This window comes from Pantherophis guttatus, chromosome 10 (assembly GCF_059756535.1).
Source record: "Pantherophis guttatus breed Tessera chromosome 10, ASM5975653v1, whole genome shotgun sequence".
NCBI lineage: Eukaryota > Metazoa > Chordata > Lepidosauria > Squamata > Colubridae > Pantherophis > Pantherophis guttatus.
This window is the reverse complement of record NC_142072.1, coordinates 17,019,170-17,039,725: the sequence shown is the minus strand read 5'-3', so window position 1 is coordinate 17,039,725 and position 20,556 is coordinate 17,019,170. Positions and strand designations below refer to the sequence as shown.

The 20,556-nt window shown below is 44.5% G+C and overlaps 1 protein-coding gene across 6 annotated transcripts in view; it reads left to right on the top strand.

Annotated features, from left to right (window-relative positions):
* Positions 1-20,556, top strand: part of RPS6KA1 (ribosomal protein S6 kinase A1) — a 107,607-nt gene that overhangs the window by 73,467 nt on the left and 13,584 nt on the right. For all 6 annotated transcript variants that reach the window (XM_034413552.3, XM_034413554.3, XM_087876954.1 and 3 more), the window contains 11 exons: positions 611-691; positions 2,962-3,041; positions 5,832-5,938; positions 6,267-6,304; positions 6,462-6,604; positions 12,167-12,237; positions 14,864-14,952; positions 15,367-15,431; positions 16,668-16,770; positions 18,065-18,192; positions 19,105-19,230. In XM_034413552.3, coding sequence (XP_034269443.1) covers positions 611-691; positions 2,962-3,041; positions 5,832-5,938; positions 6,267-6,304; positions 6,462-6,604; positions 12,167-12,237; positions 14,864-14,952; positions 15,367-15,431; positions 16,668-16,770; positions 18,065-18,192; positions 19,105-19,230 — 1,031 coding nt within the window. The remainder of the gene's footprint in view (positions 1-610; positions 692-2,961; positions 3,042-5,831; positions 5,939-6,266; positions 6,305-6,461; positions 6,605-12,166; positions 12,238-14,863; positions 14,953-15,366; positions 15,432-16,667; positions 16,771-18,064; positions 18,193-19,104; positions 19,231-20,556) is intronic.

Sequence of the window (20,556 nt, the reverse complement as noted above, 5' to 3'; positions counted from 1 at the left end):
GGGTAATCCTAGCTGCCATTAATATATGTAGTATTATATATTGCAAGTTTTTTTCCATTTTCGGGTCTAATATTCCTAATAAGAACAGCTCTGGTTTGAGTTTTATCTTTCATTGCTTAATTTCTTCCAGCCATCTCTTAATTTTATACCAGAATTTTTTTACATTAGGGCACGTCCATCACATATGGTAGTACGTTCCTAATTTATGGCCAAAATGTTTCCATATTTATCTTTCAAATGTTGGAGATGCGGCCATAAATTAGGAACGTAAAAAAAAAAAATGAGGAACATTCTTTAACTTGGTTTTCCTCTAGCCCAAGGGCCTCCAAACTTAGCAACTTTAAGACTTGTGGACTTCAACTCCCAGAATTCCCCAGCCAGCCATGCTGGTTGAATTCTGGGAATTGAAGTCCACAAATCTTAAAGTTGCCAAGTTGGAGATCCCTGCTCTAGCCTGTATTTGATAATGTTCCTTTAAACAATGATTGACTCCGTGATTCACCCATGATTCACAGGTTGCCAGCTTTGGGTTGTATGAGGGTCTTGGGGGTGGTGCTGTGCACTTTTTTTAGATCTACTGCACCTGAATTGGGCTCTTCTCTGTTGATAGTGCGTGATCGTGTGAGGACCAAAATGGAAAGAGATATTCTCGTTGAAGTAAACCACCCGTTCATCGTGAAACTCCATTATGGTGAGTACAAGACTCCTTCATCTTGATTTGGGGAAGGAATGTAAATCGCAGGCAAGTGACTTTTTTGTAGGCTATTTGTTAGGGTAGAGCAGAGTCTGTACCCTACCAAGTAGCAGAGACTGAGCAGTGTCTGAAAAGATAATTACTCAAAGTTCTCAAATAGCATGAGCATAGATGCAGCTGGTTTTCTGGATGAGGCATTTATTTATTTACAGCAGGGGGTCTCCAACCGTGGCAACTTTTAAGACTTGTGGACTTCAACTCCCAGAATTCCTCAGCTGCTGGGGAATTCTTGGGGAGTTGAAATCCATTCATCTAAAGTTGCCCAAAAGTTTGGAGACCTCTGATTTACAGTATGCGTTGTTTTCTATCAGTGTGCCCTGCTTTTCTGCTCAAGCAAGTACACATGAACTTTAATACCGTGTTTCCCCAAAAATAAGACATCCCCTGATAATAAGCCCAATCAGGCTTTTGACTGCATGGGCTAAAATAAATCTCCACCCGAAAATAAGCCCTCCCCGAAAATACTTAAACGCAGAGCTGGAAATCAGGTAAGATGGCAAGAGGAGCCCCATCTTGTTCCACGCTCCCCAAAATACTAAGACCTCCCCGAAAATAAGGCCAAGCATTTATTTCGGAGTTCAAAAAAATACAAGACAGGGTCTTCTTTTTGGGGAAACACAGTACAATTTTTAGAAATAAAATTTAGGAAGTTTAAAAGCACTAAATTAATATTCTAGGACTTTTCCATGCAAAGCAATGCACGTTTCAAACATATTCTTATGAAAAGCAGATTAAAAGTATAAAAGAAACTGCACACATGGGGCATTTTAGGATGTGGGATTAGGAGGAACAAATGACACAAGCATGAATAACCTTGCCAGACTAACGCTAAAGTTCTTGCCAAAGGCACCACAAATTTATAATGATGATATTTGCATGATGATCATGTCGTTCTATGTACAGGTAGTCCTTGATTTGCAACCATTCATTTAGCAACTGTACAAAATTACAACAATGCTGAAAAAAAGGTGACTTATGAATGGTCCTCACACTTATGACTGTTGCAGCGCCCCTGCGGCCATGTGATCAGCTTGTATTTACAATGGTCCCAGGGTGACGCGATCACCATTTGCAAGTTTCCTAGCTGGCTTCCAATCAGCAAAGCCAACAGGGGAAGCCAGGTTTACTTAACCATCATGCGATTTGCTTAACCACCACAGCAAAATGTTCATAAAATCAGATGTGGGTCATGTGATGACTCATATATTTATTTGTTAAATTTATTTGCCACCTGTCTGGGGCTACTCTAGGCAGGCTTAGAACAATAAAAAGGAAGAAACGAAAGGAGTGTAAATAGAACAGAAATAACAGAATAGAACAATACAATTTAACAACTGCATTTGTTTCTGGCTCCAATTTGTGGTCATGTCAAGGACTATCTGTATGTCATCACGGATGTCATTGCATATGTATTTTCACCATGAACCTCAGTTCCTAGAGCGTCCCTGAGGCATTTCTGAGAATTTGGGGAGTTGAAGATGATACGTCTGGAAGCCATCCAGTTTAGGGGAGAATGCCTCAAAGTTTAGCAGCTTCCCCAGCTTCCATGATGTATGGCCACCACTGAGAAGGCTGCCCCATTTATTTAGTTGGGAATAAATAAATAAATAAAATAAATAACTTTATTGTCATTGTATGTGTATACACAGTTTACCCAGACAACGAAATTCACTTAACACCCAAAGACCAGGTCCAACACACATAACAATTCCCAAACACACTCCCACCCACCACAAATTCCCCACCCCTAAACCACCCAAACATCCACACAACAGACCAAGTAATACTGTCCAACCGCTCACTGACAGTGGCCCTTTAGTTCATTGTTGAGTGCAATTATAACTCCGGAATAAAAACTATTCAGAAAACGTGTAGTCTGAATTTTAATTGTTCTGTATCTTCTGCCAGAAGGCAACAGTCCAAAAAAATTGTAAGCAGCATGGGAAGAGTCTCTGAGAATGTTATGCAACTTTCTCAAACAGCGAGATTCGAAGATGTCATCCAGGGCTGGTAGCTGGAGTCTGATGATATTCTGAGCAGTTTTAATGATTCTCTGTAGAGCTTTTTTGTCTGCTACAGAGCTGCTCCCATACCATGCAAGAATGCCATATGTCAGGACACTCTCAATGGAGCTGTGATAGTAGGACAGAAATAGATGCTGAGTTACATTTATCTTCCTGAATGCTGATCTCTGCCTTGCATTTCAGCTTTCCAAACAGAAGGTAAAGTGTACCTCATCCTCGATTTCCTCAGGGGAGGGGACCTCTTCATGCGCCTTTCCAAAGAGGTGAGTGTATTTGCCTGCTACATGGCTTACTGGATGTTTAGTGTATATTGGGAGGTAGGATTTGCAATGTAGACATTTTGTAAGGATACTGGCATCATTGACCTAAAGCAGTGTTCGATAGCCTTGGCAATTTTAAGAGGAAGTAGACTTCAGCTCCCAGAATTCCCCAGGCAGCCCATTTTACAGTCTTTTAAGTCATTAAGCGGACACCATGTGTCAACTTTGAAACTGACCTGACCGAGCCCATTTTGAGGCTTCAGTGTTGCCACACTGGAGCTGAGGGATAGGGGGGAATAGAGATAGCTGGGGGTTTGTAGCCAAAACAAAATATTTTCTCCTGGGAACCAAGGTCATTCCCACAGGAGAGAGGAGGAGTGAAGTTACCAGGCAACCGGACAACACCTTGATTGGACCATGTGACTGATTGTTTGGGAAAGGAGGAAAACTTTTATTTTTAATTAGGTGAAAACCGTGGGAACATCCAGAATCGGTTTTCACCAGCCTGTGCCAGTATGATATATCCAAATAAAACTGTTCTTTGAGGAATTTACCTGCCTTGGAGTTCTGTGTACTATGGGTGTATTACTTGGAATCCTGACACCATGGTCATGAAATGAGCCTATGATTTATTATGGGGTAGTTGTAGCCTGAAAGGGACTGAAAGTAAATGCTGATTTCTGTCAAAAAGATCATAAATCACAGTCACATGATTTTGGGGTGCTACAACAGACATAAATAGGGGCTGATTGCTGAGCACCCAGAATGCAGTCGTAAGTTGGGGACTACTTGTATTAGGGAACAACCAGAACAGCTTTTAATAAAGACTCTGTTCTCTTTACCCTGTTTTCCCCTTCTTTCTGCTGCTTAGCAACTTCCAACAATGCTTTTAAAATTGATGCATTCTCTGTGACCTGCCTGCAAAGCAGAGGCAAGGGAGTATACCGCCTGCCTTTAACAAAACAGATAGAAAAGAGATGATCTTTGACAGGGTGGGATGGGTTCTCAAATTAATCACGCTGGCAATGGGTCCTGAGTGCAAGACACAGGTTCTGGTGAAAGAGAGCCCAGTTTCTATAACAACAAAAGCGTTGCATGGAAATGTTGAGCTTGTGTCCCGGAAAATAGCTGGTATTCTAAGAATTCTGCCCTTCTCAGCCTGCCCCCCCCCCCATCCAAAAAGAGAGCTTTGAAAGAGTCATTGCTGAGAAATGGGGTTTGTGGTTAATCCAATCACTGCTCTATCACATACGTCTTTAAAAGAAAAGAGGAAAGGGATTCTTACACTGCAGAATACAACTCCGAGTACCGAGTCCTTGTTTATTCCACAGCCTTATAGTCACAGATGCAGGGTTAAGAAGGTCGTGCTAACAAGTGCAACTCTACAATGTGTATAATAAGAAAGCAGGGGGCTTTGTTCCGCCAGTCACAGCTGCCATCTTGACTTTTCTGACCCTTCCTGTATATGGTCCTGCCCACATATGCAAGCCCCTACGCCTGTCAGGGTTCCAAGTAACAGGCCCAAAGCAATCAAAATCAATGAGGCCTAGAGTTTCCTCAAAGCATGAATTTATTAGGAATGTCATATTACCACAGCTGGTGAAAACTCGACTCTGAAGGACTGGAGTTTTCCCCACCCAAATCAAAACCCCAAGTTTGTGCTCCCAGGTCACAAGTCCATCACAATTCAGTGGTGGAATTCAATTTTTTTTTACTACCTGTTCTTTGGGCATGGCTTGGTGGGCGTGGCAGGGGAAGGATACTGCAAAATCTCCATTCCCATCACACTCCAGGGGAAGGAGACTGCGAAATCCCCATTCCCTCCCTCCCCACTCCTGGGGGAAGGATATTGCAAAATCTCCATTCCCACCCCACTCTGGGGCCAGCCAGAGGTGGTATTTGCCGGTTCTCCGAACTACTCAAAATTTCTGCTAGCGGTTCTCCAGAACCTCTCAGAACCTGCTGAATAGCACCTCTGCATCACATGGCCCAAACAGGTCGCAGTCCCAGCTCTGGCTGGCTCTTGTCCATGCTCCTCCAACACCTGGTAGAGTGTCCTTGGCTCCCATGGAAAAGAATGTTATTTTGGCTACACATCCTCAGCTATCTCTTATCTTCCCCCTCACATTCCCACAGCTCCAAACAGCCTCGCTGTGGCAGCCCTGAAGATGCTCCCAAAATGGCCTCAGGGCTGATAACACCCTCACAGAGTACCGGTAGTCCTCCACTTATGACTACAATTGGGGCCGGAATTTCCATTGCTAAGGAAGCTGGTTGTTAAATGAATCGCACTCAATTCTACGACCTTCCCCTCCCCCCCCATGGTCATTAAACCAATTATTGCAGTTGTTAAGTGAATCAGGCAGTCTTTAAGCAAATTCGGCTTTCCCCATTGACTTTGCCTGTTGGAAGCCTGTTGGGAAGATCGCAAAATCATGTGACCTGGGATGCTGCAATCGACATAAATACCTGTCAGTTGCCAAGCGCCTGAGGGATGCTGCGATGATCAGAAGTGTGAGGACCAGTCATAAGTCACTTTTTTCCTGTGCCATTGTATCTTCAAACTATCATCTACTATCTGTAGATAGCAGGGGTCTCCAACCTTGGCAACTTTAAGACCTGTGGACTTCAACTTCCAGAATTCCTCAGCCAGCTTTGCTGGCTGAGGAATTCTGGGAGTTGGAGTCCACAGGTCTTAAAGTTGCCAAGGTTGGAGACCCCTGCTATATAGAAAGCCTTGTTTTTCTTTTCTGTATCGCTTGACCTGAACTGGCAGTTCTCTTCTCCTCTCAGGTGATGTTCACAGAGGAAGATGTGAAGTTCTACCTTGCAGAACTGGCGCTAGGACTCGGCCACTTGCATCGTTTGGGAATTGTGTACAGGGACCTCAAGCCAGAGAAGTATGCACAGGCCAGAAACTGGCTTCCTCCTGGATATCTTACTGGGTGGCGAATTCTGTGGATGGGTCCACTTGGTGGACGCTCATGGGATCACTAACTCATCCAAGCAACATACAGTAGTGGCCAAAATTGTGGAAACCTTTTTGGGAAAAGTGTATTTTTGAGGTTTGATGGCTAATAATGGGATGTTGCTTATCCCAAAGCTCTGTCTTCTGCTTTGGAATATTTAGTTGATACTTAGTTGTTGAGTTGTGTTTACTTCCTGGTTTTATTTCGGCTATTCTAGCTCATTTGTTGTGTTCTGTTGTGTTTTTTTTTTCTTTCACAGTATTCTCCTAGACGATGAAGGACATATCAAACTTACAGGTACGGCCTCTCTTGTTTCTTGTTGATATTTCTTGTACTTGATTAAAAAAAAACCAACACCTATCTTTCTACGTTTCCTTTCCCTTATTTTCTGTTGCTCTTCATTCCCCAACATGGATTTACCTTTCCCCCTCCCCAACCCTTGTCTCTCTTGTAGACTTTGGTTTAAGCAAAGAAGCCATTGACCACGAGAAGAAGGCCTACTCTTTCTGTGGAACCGTGGAGTACATGGCGCCAGAAGTAGTGAATCGCCAGGGCCACACCCAAAGCGCAGACTGGTGGTCCTATGGAGTACTAATGGTACCGTTGCCTCTTGTCAGTTTGTTACTGGCTCAATCCGTGTCTTTAGTAAAAAGATGACATAGAAATAGTCTCACAGCTGGTTGAAACCATGAAGCTAAATGTACAACTAGCAAAGGCATTGGAATCAGAGAAGACCACTCTAGAGATTGTCCATTGCCACTAGGGCAGGGGTGTCAAATCAAGGCCTACAGGCCAGATTCAGCTCATGCGATGCTTAGATCTGGCCTGTAGAGCTGGCCTGGAAACAGCAAAGGACCGGCCCTCGGTGCCTCTGCTAGCGAAAATGGAGCTCGCCCCCCCCTCCACGCCCTATTTTCGGCTTGACTGGCCTCCTGCAGCCCTCTGCCAGTGAAAATGGAGGCCAGGGGCGACAGCACACAGCCCTCCCCGGGCTCCGTTTTCGCTGCAAAAGGCCGGCCAGGATGAAAATGGGGCACGGGGGCGGGGGGGGGACCACATGCTCCATTTTTGCTAGCAGAGGGCTATCAAAACAAATTAAAAACAAAACAAAAGGATAAATGTTTCCCCTTTTGCATTTGAGCATGCAAGAAGGGACAGGAAAGGAGAAAGGGAAAGACAAAGACAAAGAAGGGAAGACGGGAAGAGAGCAAGGAAGGAAAAATAGGGGAAGGAAGAAGAAAGGAGAATGAAGTGGCCTTCATACAGAGCCTTGGTAGTACAGTGGTCTAAAGCACCCTGTTATTAAGACCAGCTGCCTGCAATTACTGCAGGTTCGAATCTCGCCAAGGCTCAAGGTTGACTCAGCCTTCCATCCTTTCTAAGGTAGGTAAATTGAGGACCCAGTTGTGGGGGCAATAAGCTGACTTTGTATACATATACAAAAGGATGAAGGCTATTGCTTAGCACATTGTAAGCCGCCCTGAGTCTCCGGAGAAGGGCGGCATATAAATCAAATTTTAAAAAAAAGTGGGGAGGAAAAAGAAAAGGAAGGAAGGAAAAAGAAAAGGAAGGAAGGAAGGAAGGAAGGAAGATTATAATGAGAGTGAGGGAGGGTCTCAGGGAACCCTGAGGGCCTTAGCATTTGGCCACCACAGGTGGCACAGACTCTCTCTTGGATCACTGCTTGCCGAGAAAGAGTGAGGCGAAGAAGACTATTCAGAGAAGGTGACCCAAGCTAATTTGGTATGAAACCCAGGTTGGGAAACAGACTGAAACGGATTGCAAATAAATTGATTTCAGCCCAAGTGGGGCAGAGTTGCATAATTTTCATCTTCTCAAGCATCGACTGGTCAACAATAGGAGCATTCATCAGTGTCACAAGAGGCTTTTTTTTCCCCTGGAAAGATTGCTACTTCCCAGAGCTGGCTGGTCAATCTTTTAAGTGGTTTGACAAATGGATGGTCAATGGAATCCAAATTTATCATATCACTGGCTAGTTAAAATACCTATGGAAACCTTTCTGAGTATTCCTTGGCAGTTAGTTGCTAGGCAAGCCGGGCCATATATTACCAAAAAAAATCTCTGCTGTAGGGCTTGTAATGATACAATGGGAGGCATAAACAGATTGTTTTTCTTTTTACTACTTTCTTTTTACTACTGTCACTATCACGAATATTCTTCATTTCTTTGGTCTTGGCTTTGCAGTTTTTTTAATGCTTGTTATTTCCAACTTCCTGGTAGATGATGGAGCTAACTAAATTGTAGGCCAGGCACAGGCATCAGAGGTGGGTTTCAGCAGGTTCTGACCAATTCTGGAGAACCGGTAGTGGAAATTTTGAGTAGTTCAGAGAATCAGTAAATACCACCTCTGACTGGTCCCACCCCCATCTATTCCCTGCCTCCTGAGTCCCAGCTGATCGGGAGGAAATGGGGATTTTGCCCATTTGCCCTGGATTGGGGTGAGAATGGAGATTTTACAGTATTCTTCCCCTGCCACGCCCACCAAGCCATGCCACGCCCACCAAGCCATGCCACGCCCACCAAGCCACACCCACAGAACCGGTAGTAAAAAAAATTGAAACCCACCACTGGTAGGCATCCAATGGCAGTCAAAGTCCAAAGCTGCCTCCTTGCTGTCAATCTTTCCTAGAGACGTTGGAAATTTTAGTTCAGTAAGCTCTGAGGCGCTGTAACAAGAGACAGGTATTTATGCAGGTAGTCTTCAACTTCAAGCTATTCATTTAGCGACTGTTTGAAGTTATAACCGCACTGAAAAAAGTGACTTGTGTCCTCGCACTTACGATTGTCACGTGATCACACGAACATGTGTTTATGACGGTTGCAGCATCCTGGGCAGGGGTCATGTCATCTCCATTTATGACCTTCCTGGGAGGCTTCTGACAAGCAGTGAGGGAAGCTAGATCCACTTAATGACCATGTGATTTGATTCACTGAACTGCAGGGATCACTTAACAAGCATGGCAAAAAAAAATGGTCACCAAATCAGGCGCAACTCACTTAACAACCACTTTGCTTAGCTCTGTAAGCTGAGGATTACCTATAGCAATTTGTGAATCAGTTGCATGGGTCATCTCTGCATTCCACATGAGGCCGTGGTGTTTGTTTATAAATGACCACTCCAGGGGTGAAATGTAAAATTTGTTACTACCGGTTCTGTGGGCGTGGCTTGGTGTGGGGGGGTGTAATGTGACTAGGTGGGTGTGGCCAACTTTTTTTTTTTAACTTTTCAAAGCATTTTTTCTAATGCTTTGAAAAGCCTCTGCCGATCAGGAAACTCAGCTGGGATCGTCAGAGACTTTTCAGAGCATTTTTTTTACTACCTCTTCGGCCAAGAGGTTACAGAAAAAAATGCTTTGAAAAGCCTCTGACGATCCCAGCTGAGCTGCAGGATCATCAGAGGCTCTTTTGTTTTTACTTTTAAAAGCATTTTTTCAACAGAAGAGGTTGTAGAAAAAATGCTTTTAAAAGTAAAAAAAAAAGCCTCTGATGATCCTGCAGCTCAGCTGGGCATGGTGGGGGGGGGGGCCGCAGGGATTTTTGGTACCGGTTCTCCGAACCACCCGCCGCTATCGCTACTGGATCGGGCGATCTGGTCCGAACCGGGAGCATTTCACCCCGGACCACTCGTGTTAAAGGTAATCATCTTAAGAGCCCTCAGGAAAGTTGTCCAGGCTTCCGATGAGTATTTCCCAATTTTAGCAACTTCCAGATGTCTGGAGTAGCTCCTAGAATTGTCAGCAATGGCCGGACTGGTTGGGGAATTCTAGGAAGTAAAGTTTATACACCTGCAAATTTTCCAAGCTAGGAAATTTCTCCGGATAAACTGTTTCAAGTAACCCTGCAAGCTTAATATTTCGCTAGGAAATGATCCAGCTGTAATCCTGGAGTGGGAGAGAAATGCCCCAGACTTTAAGATCAGCTTTTGAGGCCTTCCTCCAAATCTCCTCCCCAAAGGAGGTCAGGTGGATCTCTACAAGACGCTGAGCTTTTTCGGTGGTGAGACACCATTTATGGAACTCCCTCCGCAGAAAGAGGCTCAACTCACCACATTGTTATTCTGGCTCCAAGTCAAGACCTTGCTATTTTCCCAGCTTTCTTAATGGGCTTTTAATTGTACTTTAATTCATCTCGGTTTAGCATTTGAACAACTTGCCTTGCAGCTGCCTAGTTTACATGGTATTTTTTAAATGCTTTTTTTTAAAAAAATTGCACATGTTTTGATTTAACTTGTATTTTTCGGTGTGTTTTTAGTGCAAACTGCCGAGAGCATTTCGGCAGTTTAATTTAATTAATAAATGACATAAAATCCATGCCCCACAAAAACAAGGCATTGCCCTTCTGTCTTGAGGGGGAACGCTAAATTAAGAGCATGACTTCCAGTGAAGCTAGACTGATGAAAAATTAGAACAGGCCTGGGTAGTAACATGGAAATCCTGCTCCAATAAGGCAGCTTGAGCAGAAGCCTTCTAAACCCTCTGGATGGTCCCCCTGGGATCCTCCACACTAGGGGTCTCTAACCTTGGCAACTTTAAGCCTGGCGGAATTCCCCAGCAAAGCTGGCTGGGGAATTCTGGGAGTTGAAGTCCGCCAGGCTTAAAGTTGTCAAGGTTGGAGACCCCTGCTGCACACCAGTGGTGAGTTGCTCCCGGTTCGCACCGGTTCGCAAGAACCGGTAGTAAAAAAAATTAGTAGTTCGGAGAACCGGTAATAATATTGGCTGGCCACACCCCCGAACCGGTTCCTGGCCCGGTCGCCGCTTGCTTACCCCCCCCCCACCTCATCAGAGGCTTTTTTTTTTTACTTTTTTTTTTTTAATTTGATTTATATGCCGCCCTTCTCCGGAGACTCAGGGCGGCTTACAATGCGTTAAGCAATAGCCTTCATACTTTTGTATATTTATACAAAGTCAGCTTATTGCCCCCACAAACTGGGTCCTCAATTTACCTACCTTAGAAAGGATGGAAGGCGGAGTCAACCTTGAGCCTGGGGAGATTCGAACCTGCAGTAATTGCAGGCAGCTGAATGTTAATAACAGGCTATTAGTCTGCTGCGCCATCAGGCTCTGTTTTACAAGCATTTTTTCTACAACCTCTTCAGCCGAAGAGGTTGTAGGAAAAAAAATGCCTTTAAAAGCCTCTGGCGATCTCAACTGACTTGCCTGATCGTCAGAGGCTTCTAAAAGCATTTTTTTCTGCAATCTCTTAAGGTTGTAGAAAAAATGCTTTTAAAAGTTTTTTTTTTAAAGTTGGCCATGCCCACCCAGTCACATTACCCCACAAGCCACGCCCACTAAATAAGCCACGCCCACAGACCGGTAGTAAAAAAAATTAGAACCCACCCCTGTTCCATACCACACCTGAGACCCCTGAAATCAGCTCAAACAAGCAGAACTTTAAAATCCTTTGGCTTTGTAAAAGCGCCTCCAATGCAAAGCAAGGATGGTTTTTAGCTGAATATGTGCTGCCCTCTTGTGGCGATTATCTGTAAGTAAAAGTGGCCTGGCTCAAAACGATCAGTTTCTATTTGATTTGAACCATGGAGGGCAACAAGCTCCTTAATACAACTTGCAATGGTTCATTTAGTGACCGTTCGACATTACAATGGCACTGAAAAAAAGTGACTTACAACCATTTTTCACACTTATGCACACTTTGCAGCATCCCTACAGTCACGCAATTAAAATTCAGACACTTGGCAAGCGACTCATATTAATGACGGTCGCAGTGTCTGGGGGGGGGGCTCATGCGATCAGCTTTTGCGACCTTCCGACAAGCAAAGTCAAGTGGGAAGCCAGATTCACTTAACAACCGTGTTACTAATTTAACAACTGAAGCGATTCACTTAGCAAGTGCTGCAAGAAAGGTCGCAAAATAGGGCATAATCGGCTTAACAAATGTCCTACCCCTGCCACGCCCACCAAGCCACACCCACAGAACCATTAGTAAAAAAATTTGGATTTCACCACTGGAGACCCCTGGTTTAGAGCCTCCTCCTTGAGCAGAAGTTGGACTAAAAGACCTCCAACGTCCCTTCTAACCCTATTATTTTATGGCCTGTGGTCTAAATAAAATAATGATGGGGAGTGCTGCTGTTGGAATTCCCGGGCTCATTGTTTTTCTTCCGTGTTGTTCTTTGCAGTTTGAGATGCTGACGGGGGCTTTGCCGTTCCAAGGGAAGGACAGGAAGGAAACGATGACGCTCATTCTTAAGTAAGTCTCAGCATTGCAGACCCCGGGGAGGGTTTGCCTCAGGTTGACCGTTAGTTAGTCAATTGCTTTGGAAAGTTTCTCTTTGGAAAGAGATAGAAGCCGATAAGGTTATCTGGTGGTTTTATGCACAGACACCGATCTTCGTTGTCCCTCTGACCTTTAATAGATGTTATGATCTATAGTCGTGAGGGCAGACCTATGGCACGCGTGAGCCCTCTCTGCGGGCACCTCAACCGTCACCCCAGCCCAGCTCCACCACACATGTGCGGGCACCTTCCCCATGGCAGCATGGAGGAGACGTAGGCATTAGGATGCTTATGGATGCCAGTGTGCCTGGGCAGGGGTAAAATGCTCCCGGTTCGGACTGGATCGCCTGATCCGGTAGCGATGGCGGCAGGTGGTTCGGAGAACTGGTAGCAAAAATCCTTGCGCCCCCCCCCATGCCCAGCTGAGCCACGCAATCATCATAGGCTGTTTTTTTTTTTACTTTTAAAAGCATTTTTTCCAGAACCTCTTCAGCTGAAAAAATGCTTTTAAAAGTAAAAAAAAAAAAAAAGTCTCTGATCATCGCGCAGCTCAGCTGGGATGTCAGAGGCTTTTAAAAGCATTTTTTCTACAACCTCTTCAGCCGAAGGAGGTTGTAGAAAAAAAAATGCCTTTAAAAGCCTCTAACGATCCCAGCTGAGTTGCCTGATCGTCAGAGGCTTCTAAAAGCATTTTTTTCTGCAACCTCTTAAGGTTGTAGAAAAAAATGCTTTTAAAAGTAAAAAAAAAAGTTGGCCACGCCCACCCAGTCAAATCCCCCCCAAAAGCCACGCCCACAGAACCGGTAGTTGTAAATTTTAGATTTCACCCCTATGCCTGGGCATCTCCTAGACTCTGCTGTGCTTGACTTAAATTTCATGGAATGTATTCGTTTACCAAAGTGAGGCTACAAAACCCTTCCAGCATCGTTTTTTGGTTTCTGAGAATGTGCTGGATCTCCCAGACTATATTGACAATCGTAGAAGGTAAAATTGAAAAGTGACCTCAGCTCAATGCTTTGAGGGGTTTTTTGGGGGTGGGTGGGATGGGGGCGGAGAAGAAGAAAAAGTTGACATAGATGTAGTGATGGTAGAAACCATGCTGGAGTTGTGAGAGATGGGGATGGTGAGCATCCCTACCAGTTTCTATTGTATAAATATTTATTTTATAACTGAATGCACCTGGCCATGGAAGCCATTTGGTGAATAGGTAAAAGTTAGATGTGAAAGACCAGCTCCACACAGGAAGGTCCAAATCAACTAATTTATTGCTCTATTCCGGATCATTCTCAACTCATGGTTAGCATCTGCTAGGAGTTTGATAAGGATCAACAGAATTCAAGGAAGGTTGGACTTAAACACACTTGTGGCTATGTGGAGGTTCTAAGCTGGTCCCTCTTTTAACTCTCGGGTTCTACCACTTTGCCCTATATCAACTCCCCACTTCAGGATATGATTTTGTGTGTGTGCAAATTTAAAAAACGGGCTTTCACAATTCCTGGTGGGCCCCAAAAGTTTCCAAGCTCTGATACGGTTGGAAACCTTCATTTGATTCAGAGATGAAATTGTTCCAGGGGTTACAAATAGAGACTTCTGCTTTGCATTCCTTAAAAACCAGGCCTTTGAGCAGAGGTGGGCTTCAAAAATTTTAGCAAGGGGTTCCCTGCCTGGTTGCTGGGTGGGTGTGGCCTAGTCGGCCTCTTGCACCATGGCGGCGGGGGGCGTTTTTGCCCTCCCCAGGCTCCGGAGGCTTTCCTCGAGCCTCCGGGAGGGCGAAAACTGCCTCCCCAGACTCAGGAGGCCCTCTGAAGACCTGTTTCCAGCCTTCCCAAACTTCCAGTAGGCCCATTTTTTCACCCTCCCCGAGTCTCCGCACACACCCTGCACTTACCTGCATCCGTAACAGGCCGCGTGGGGACTCCTGGGAGGGGTGGGGTGGGGTGGGCAGGGCCAGCCAGGAGTGGGATTTGGGGGTTCTCCGAACTGCACAGAATCTTAGCTAGAGGTTCTCCCGAACCTCTGCAAACCCCCAGCAGCCCACCCCTGCCTTTGAGGGATATCATTTGGAGCCTCTTGGCTTGTTTGTGCCAAGTGACTATGTCAGCTTTCCAAATTATGATCTCCTTCAGCGCTGACATGAATGAAAGAGGGAGAAGCTTTGCTTTAATGCTGAGATGAACTTTTACCTAGTTTCCTGCTCTTCAGTAGATAGTGTTACCTGGGTGACAGAGGGAGGGGGGAAATTCCTGTGAAAAGAAAGTGCTTGGGACGAAGAGATGGATCTGCACAATGGCCAATGAGACATTGGGGTTGAAGAACGGAAAGGGAGGGGTTTGGAAGGAGGTGCCAGTTTTGGCTGCACAAAGAGTTCAGGGATGTCGTTCTCCTATTCTTAAATAAAAAAAAGATTCATTAGAGACTTTGCGTTTGAGAATGAAGTTTATTTAAGATAGCAACGAAACCTGACAGACTGCTTTGCTCCTCAAAGCAAGAGAGGTCACTGGGAAGTTGAAAAATGGGGGTGCTGCAGGGGTTTTCTCCCCTTTGCTGTCTCATGTCCACTTCTGCACATATCTATATACATATGTATCTTTTTCATTTAGAGCAAAGCTGGGCATGCCCCAATTTCTAAGCTGTGAAGCCCAAAGTCTTCTGCGAGCCCTTTTCAAGAGGAACCCAATCAACAGGTTAGGTAAGACCCTTGTGCTAGTTTTGCATCTGAGCATCCTCGCAGTGTGCCCATCCAAGACGCAAGGGAGTCAGATCATGGACCCCAGTAGGTCTTTCAGCAGGATTTCCTGCATAGCACGATACTGTTAAAACTTGTCAAAACTAAAAGCAATCAAAATGTTGAATCCTAGCACCCAAACAAATAGGATTCTGCTGCTGGGGTGGAAAGACACATTCTGTATGATGGATGGACAACTATGGCAACTTTATGACCTGTGGACTTCAACTCCCAGAATCCCTGAGCCAAAAGGGATTCTGGGAGTTGAAGTCCACAGATCGTAAAGTTGCCATGGTTGCCCACCTTTGTTCTTTGCTGCATGCATTAACTCTAAGATGAGTGTATAACTGGTCAAAAAGAGTGCACTGTACTTTGCAGGATCTGGCCCAGATGGTGTTGAAGAAATCAAACGTCACTCTTTCTACTCTACCATTGACTGGAATGTGAGTATATGAATTGTTTTGGTCTGCTGCTTCCTGTTTCATTTGGTATGATCTTAAAATTCTGGTTTCAGCCACAGGACCATACAGGTAGTCCTCGACTTAACGACCATCATTGGCATCAGAATTTGTGTTGCTAAGCACAGTCATCATTAACTGAGTCGCACCCAATTTTACAACCTTTTGTGCCACAGTTAAAACAAATCGCTGCAGTTGTTAAGTGAATAATGTGGCTGTTCAGCGAATCCAGTTTCCCCCATTGAGCTTGCTTGTCCGCCATTAGCCAGGAAGGCAGTGGTGAAATCCAGTTTTTTTTGCTATCGGTTCTATGGGCGTGGCTTGGTGGGTGTGGCAGGGGAAGGATACTGCAAAATCCCCATTCCCACCCCACTCTGGGGCCAGCCAGAGGTGGTACTTGCTGGTTCTCTGAACTGCTCAAAGTTTTCACTACCGGTTCTCCAGAATCTGTCAGAACCTGCTGGATTTCACCCCTGCAGGAAGGTCACAAATAGTGATCACACAATCTGGGACACTGCAGTTGTTATAAATACATGGCAGTTGGTCATGTGACCATGCGGGTGTTGCTACAATCTGAAATGTGAGGAATGGTCATAAGTCACTTTTTTTCCAGTGCTGTTGTAGCTTTGAATGATGACCAAACAAATGGTTGTAAGTTGAGGGCTACCTGTATATAGATTAGGCCTGTTTATGGAGCAAACTAAAATAGAAGCCATTCTGGGTATGCTGGCTTGTTTCCTCAAACAATAGATCTGAGCCCTCCAGGCAGGGGTGAAATCCAGCAGGTTCTGACAGATTCTGGAGAACCAGTAGCGGAAATTTTGAGTAGTTCAGAGAACCGGTAAATACCATCTCTGACTGGCCCCAGAGTGGAGTGGGCATGGGGATTTTGCAGTATCCTTCCCCTGCCACGCCCACAAAGCCACACCACGCCCACAAAGCCACGCCTACCGAACTGGTACAAAAAATTGAATTTCACCACTGCCTCCAGGACACATTTGCATTTCTTTGGTTTCCAAACTTTTGCAGGTAACCAATCAATTAGAACCCAGCTTGGCGTCTTCCTGATAGCCAAACTGGTATTGCTGAAATACCTGGACACCATTTCCATGAAAAACAAAGCCTGTGACTGATATTTTCATCTTTGCATCTTTGGCTCTCTTGGGGCATCCATACCCTCACCCTCACCCTCTTATTTCGATATGATTTTCCATCCTCCAGAAGCTTTTCCGTCGAGAAATCAAGCCACCGTTCAAACCTGCTGTGGGCCGGCCGGACGATACCTTTTATTTTGACAAAGAATTTACCTCCCGCACACCCAAAGGTTGGTGTTTGGTTTTTAATAATTTGAAGACAAGACGGTGTGTGTGTGCATGTACCTGTATTCACTTTACAGACACTATGCACATCTGTTCATAGAACACGGAAATAGCAAATTTCTGTGTTCTTGCCTTCTTTGGCCTTTTCTCGTGGCTTTTGTTGCGTATATCAGGTTCAGCCAGATTTGGGATCCTGTACACTCTCCCAATTCAGAGAAAAGATATTTTGTCTCTGAAAAGTGGCATCGCACAAAATAAATATAAAAACATGCATTGGGACTCACTATACCAGTGATAGCGTCCGTGTGTGTCTGGGCCGCAACCCGGAAGAGGAGCTGCATGGGTGCTCCCGAAAATGAACTTTTGGTTTCCGGTGCACGCATGCACGCTGGCCAGCTACCCTTCCAGGTTTCTGGCATGCATGCGCATGCGACGATCAGCTGGCCAGCACGCATGCTCACGCAGGAAAATGGAAGACCAGCTTTTCCAGTTACCGGCACTGCTGCATGCAAAAAGGCCAGCTGATCGCTGCATGGACATGCGCACCAAAAACCCAGAAGAGGAACGGGCAACATTGTGCATGCCAAGTGACATGGATCTGCATGCCACTTTGGGCACACGTGCATAGGTTTGCCATCACGGCTCTATACAATTCTTTCCTTTCTGTACATCTCAGATAAGCATTTTATGTTCCTATGGTTAATGGGACTGAAGAAACGGCAGATATGGAGAACATAGGACTCTCCAGATGTTGGACTCTCACCTCCAAGCCAGCAGTGGTCAGAGGGAAAGGAGTTAGTCCAACACCACTAGGTTCCTCATCCTGGTCTAAATATTAGAGCTGGCTAGTGCAGTATTTTTCAAACTTGGCAACTTTAAAATGTGCGGACTTCAACTCCCAGAATTCCCCAGCCAGCTCTTGTCCTACCTCAGTCGTGGATCAGAGGTGGTATTCAGCCAGTTCTGACCAGTTCTGGAGAACCGGTAACGGAAATTTTGAGTAGTTTGGAGAACCGGTAAATACCACCTCTGACTGGCCCCGCCCCCATCTATTTTCTGCCTCCCGAGTCCCAGCTGATCAAAGGAAATGGGGATTTTGCAGTATCCTTCCCCTGGAATGGGGAGGAAATGGAGATTTTACAGTATCCTTCTCCTGCCACGCCCACCAAGCCAGTCCCATAGAACCAGTAGTAAAAAAATTTGAATCCCACCACTGTCTTGGATGTTTGGGGAAGGAATAGCCAGTGGTCCAAGTTCCAGCGAGTTGAGTTCTAGTCTTTTTTTCCCATTTTGTTCTAGATTCACCGGGAATTCCACCTAGTGCAGGAGCCCATCAGCTCTTCCGAGGATTCAGCTTTGTGGCCACTGGACTGATAGAGGATGAGAAAGCTAAATCACCACCTATGCCTTTGCATTCTGTAGTTCAGGTAAGAAAAGACTGGAAAAGGCTTGAAAAAGAATTCAAAACCTGCAGAGCTCCTTAGAATCCTTGGGGGGAGGGGGGAGGGGGCTGTTCCTAAATCAAGCAAGAATTTGTATGCAATTTAAAAGCCACATCAAAGTTGTTTCTTAACTTGGCAATAAATTGTGCATACATACATAAATATATTGTTGCCAATTTATGTATCTGTCAAAGATGATTTGTATATAGTCTATGGCATCTGTGAATGTCAACACATTTTTTTTGCATTTGTTGAATCTTAACCTGCTCCAAAACTGCTCTTTGTCCTGTGATGTTTAGTGCCAATTTAGATTAGAGAGGAGGGGAATTTTAATTAGGAATTCATTCTGCAACAATTATGCATTATATGAAAATAGCATTCAGATAGTCCTTGACTTATAACCACAATCAGGACCAGAATCTCTTTTGTTAAGCAAGGCAGTTGTTAAGTAAATCATGCCCAATTTTATGGCCTTTTCCCGACAATTAAGCGAATCCCTGAAGTTGTTAAGCAAATCAGTTGGTTGTTAAGTGCATCCAACTTCCCCTATTTACTTTGCCCGCTGGCAGAAAGCTGGGAAGGTTGCAAATAGTAATAGTGATTCCCCGCACACACACACCCAGGACGCTGCAATCATGCTCGTTGCCAAGCACCCAAATTCTGATCACATGATTGTCAGGATGCTGCAACTGTTTTAAGCGTGAGGACTATTACAAGTCACTTCTTTCAGTGCTTTTGTAACATAGAACCATCACTAAATGAACAGTTGTAACTTAAGGACTACCTGTATATGCAACCTTACCTGGATTTCTCCATCTTGGTTCAGAGGTTCAGCAAATGCGAGACTTTGTGTGTAGTCTAGCAAACTTGATTTTTCCTTATTGCCTTTCCTTATAGCAACTGCATGGGAAGAATCTCCAGTTTAATGATGGTTACTTGCTTAAAGAAGCCATCGGTGTGGGCTCTTATTCGGTATGCAAGCGGTGTATTCACAAGGCAACCAGCACAGAATACGCAGCCAAGGTCAGAGCTTCTTCTTTCTTCCAGCCCGAGAACGGTGAAATCCTTTAAAATCCCACTATTCGTTTTAAAGAGACGCTTCCTTCTGGATATAATGCAGAAGAGCAAAGTTGGGTTTCTGTGCGCAAGGAAGTCTTAGCCTCGTGTCCCTGAATTTGGGTGTTCAAACTGCATTTGCCAATCCCAGGTGTGAATTGATGTAACGTTGGGGTTGAACGAGTGGGAAAATCCCTGATTTCACATCTCACCATGGGAATTTGCTGACCGCACGGGCACCTTGGGTGGGATTGTAGGTCATAATGTGTGTGTCTAGTTATGTAAACAATGTTTTGCACTTGCATCAGACATCCGAGTGTCCTCCCCATATTAAAAAAAGGTTATTTAAATCAGGGTGGATTTGATTTAAATCGAGTTGATTTAAATCACAATTTAAATCATGATTTAAATCACTAGTAAAAAGGCTTGATTTAAATCAACTCGATTTAAATGATAATTTTTAAAGAGCAACTGTCATCTCTGCTACTCCTTTGACCCACTGTTGACTCACCGATAGTCCCAGTGTTGCAGAATATACAGCCTCATGCTACATAACTAAGCTACATTTCATGCTGAATAAACTAAATTATTTATGTATCTTAAAAAGAAAACTATCTTACAATAGATTTTTATCCCAAAAGTTTTTTATTAAAATAAATTCGATAAAAATAAAAAAAATCTGATTTAAATCAAAAAAATCCGATTTAAATAAAAAAAACTGATTTTTTTTATTTTTTTAAAAAAATCATTGATTTTTATCCACCCTGATTTAAATATATATATATATTGTACAGATTTTTAGAACTTTATATTCTTTTGTTCGCCATTTGTTGCTGTTTTTATGGAAGCTGATTTTTATATTGATGCTCATGATTTATGCTGCTTAATTTTATAAATTAAGCCTTTTTTATATTGGTTTAAAATATCTTTTATAGCATGTTTTAATTGCTTTGTATATGACTCAAGACTATGGGATGGGCTAGAGCCGTAATGGCAAACCTATGGCAATCTGTCTGTGGGCATGCCTGCCGTTGCCCCAGCCCAGCTCCACCGCGCGCGTCCCTCCTGCCGGCCAGCTGGTCTTCGGGTCTCTGCTGCGCATGTGCGGGGGGTAGGGCGCATGCAGGGGACATGCGGGGTGGGGTGCATGTGTGGAGGGTGCTCTCATTGCATTTTGGGAATGCACACACCCACCCCCCGCGCCCCGTTTTGGACCTGGAAGGCCTTCTGCACCAACCTGGAAGCCAAAACATGCGCGGGGATGTGTGCGCATGCACAAGGAACGCACTGAAA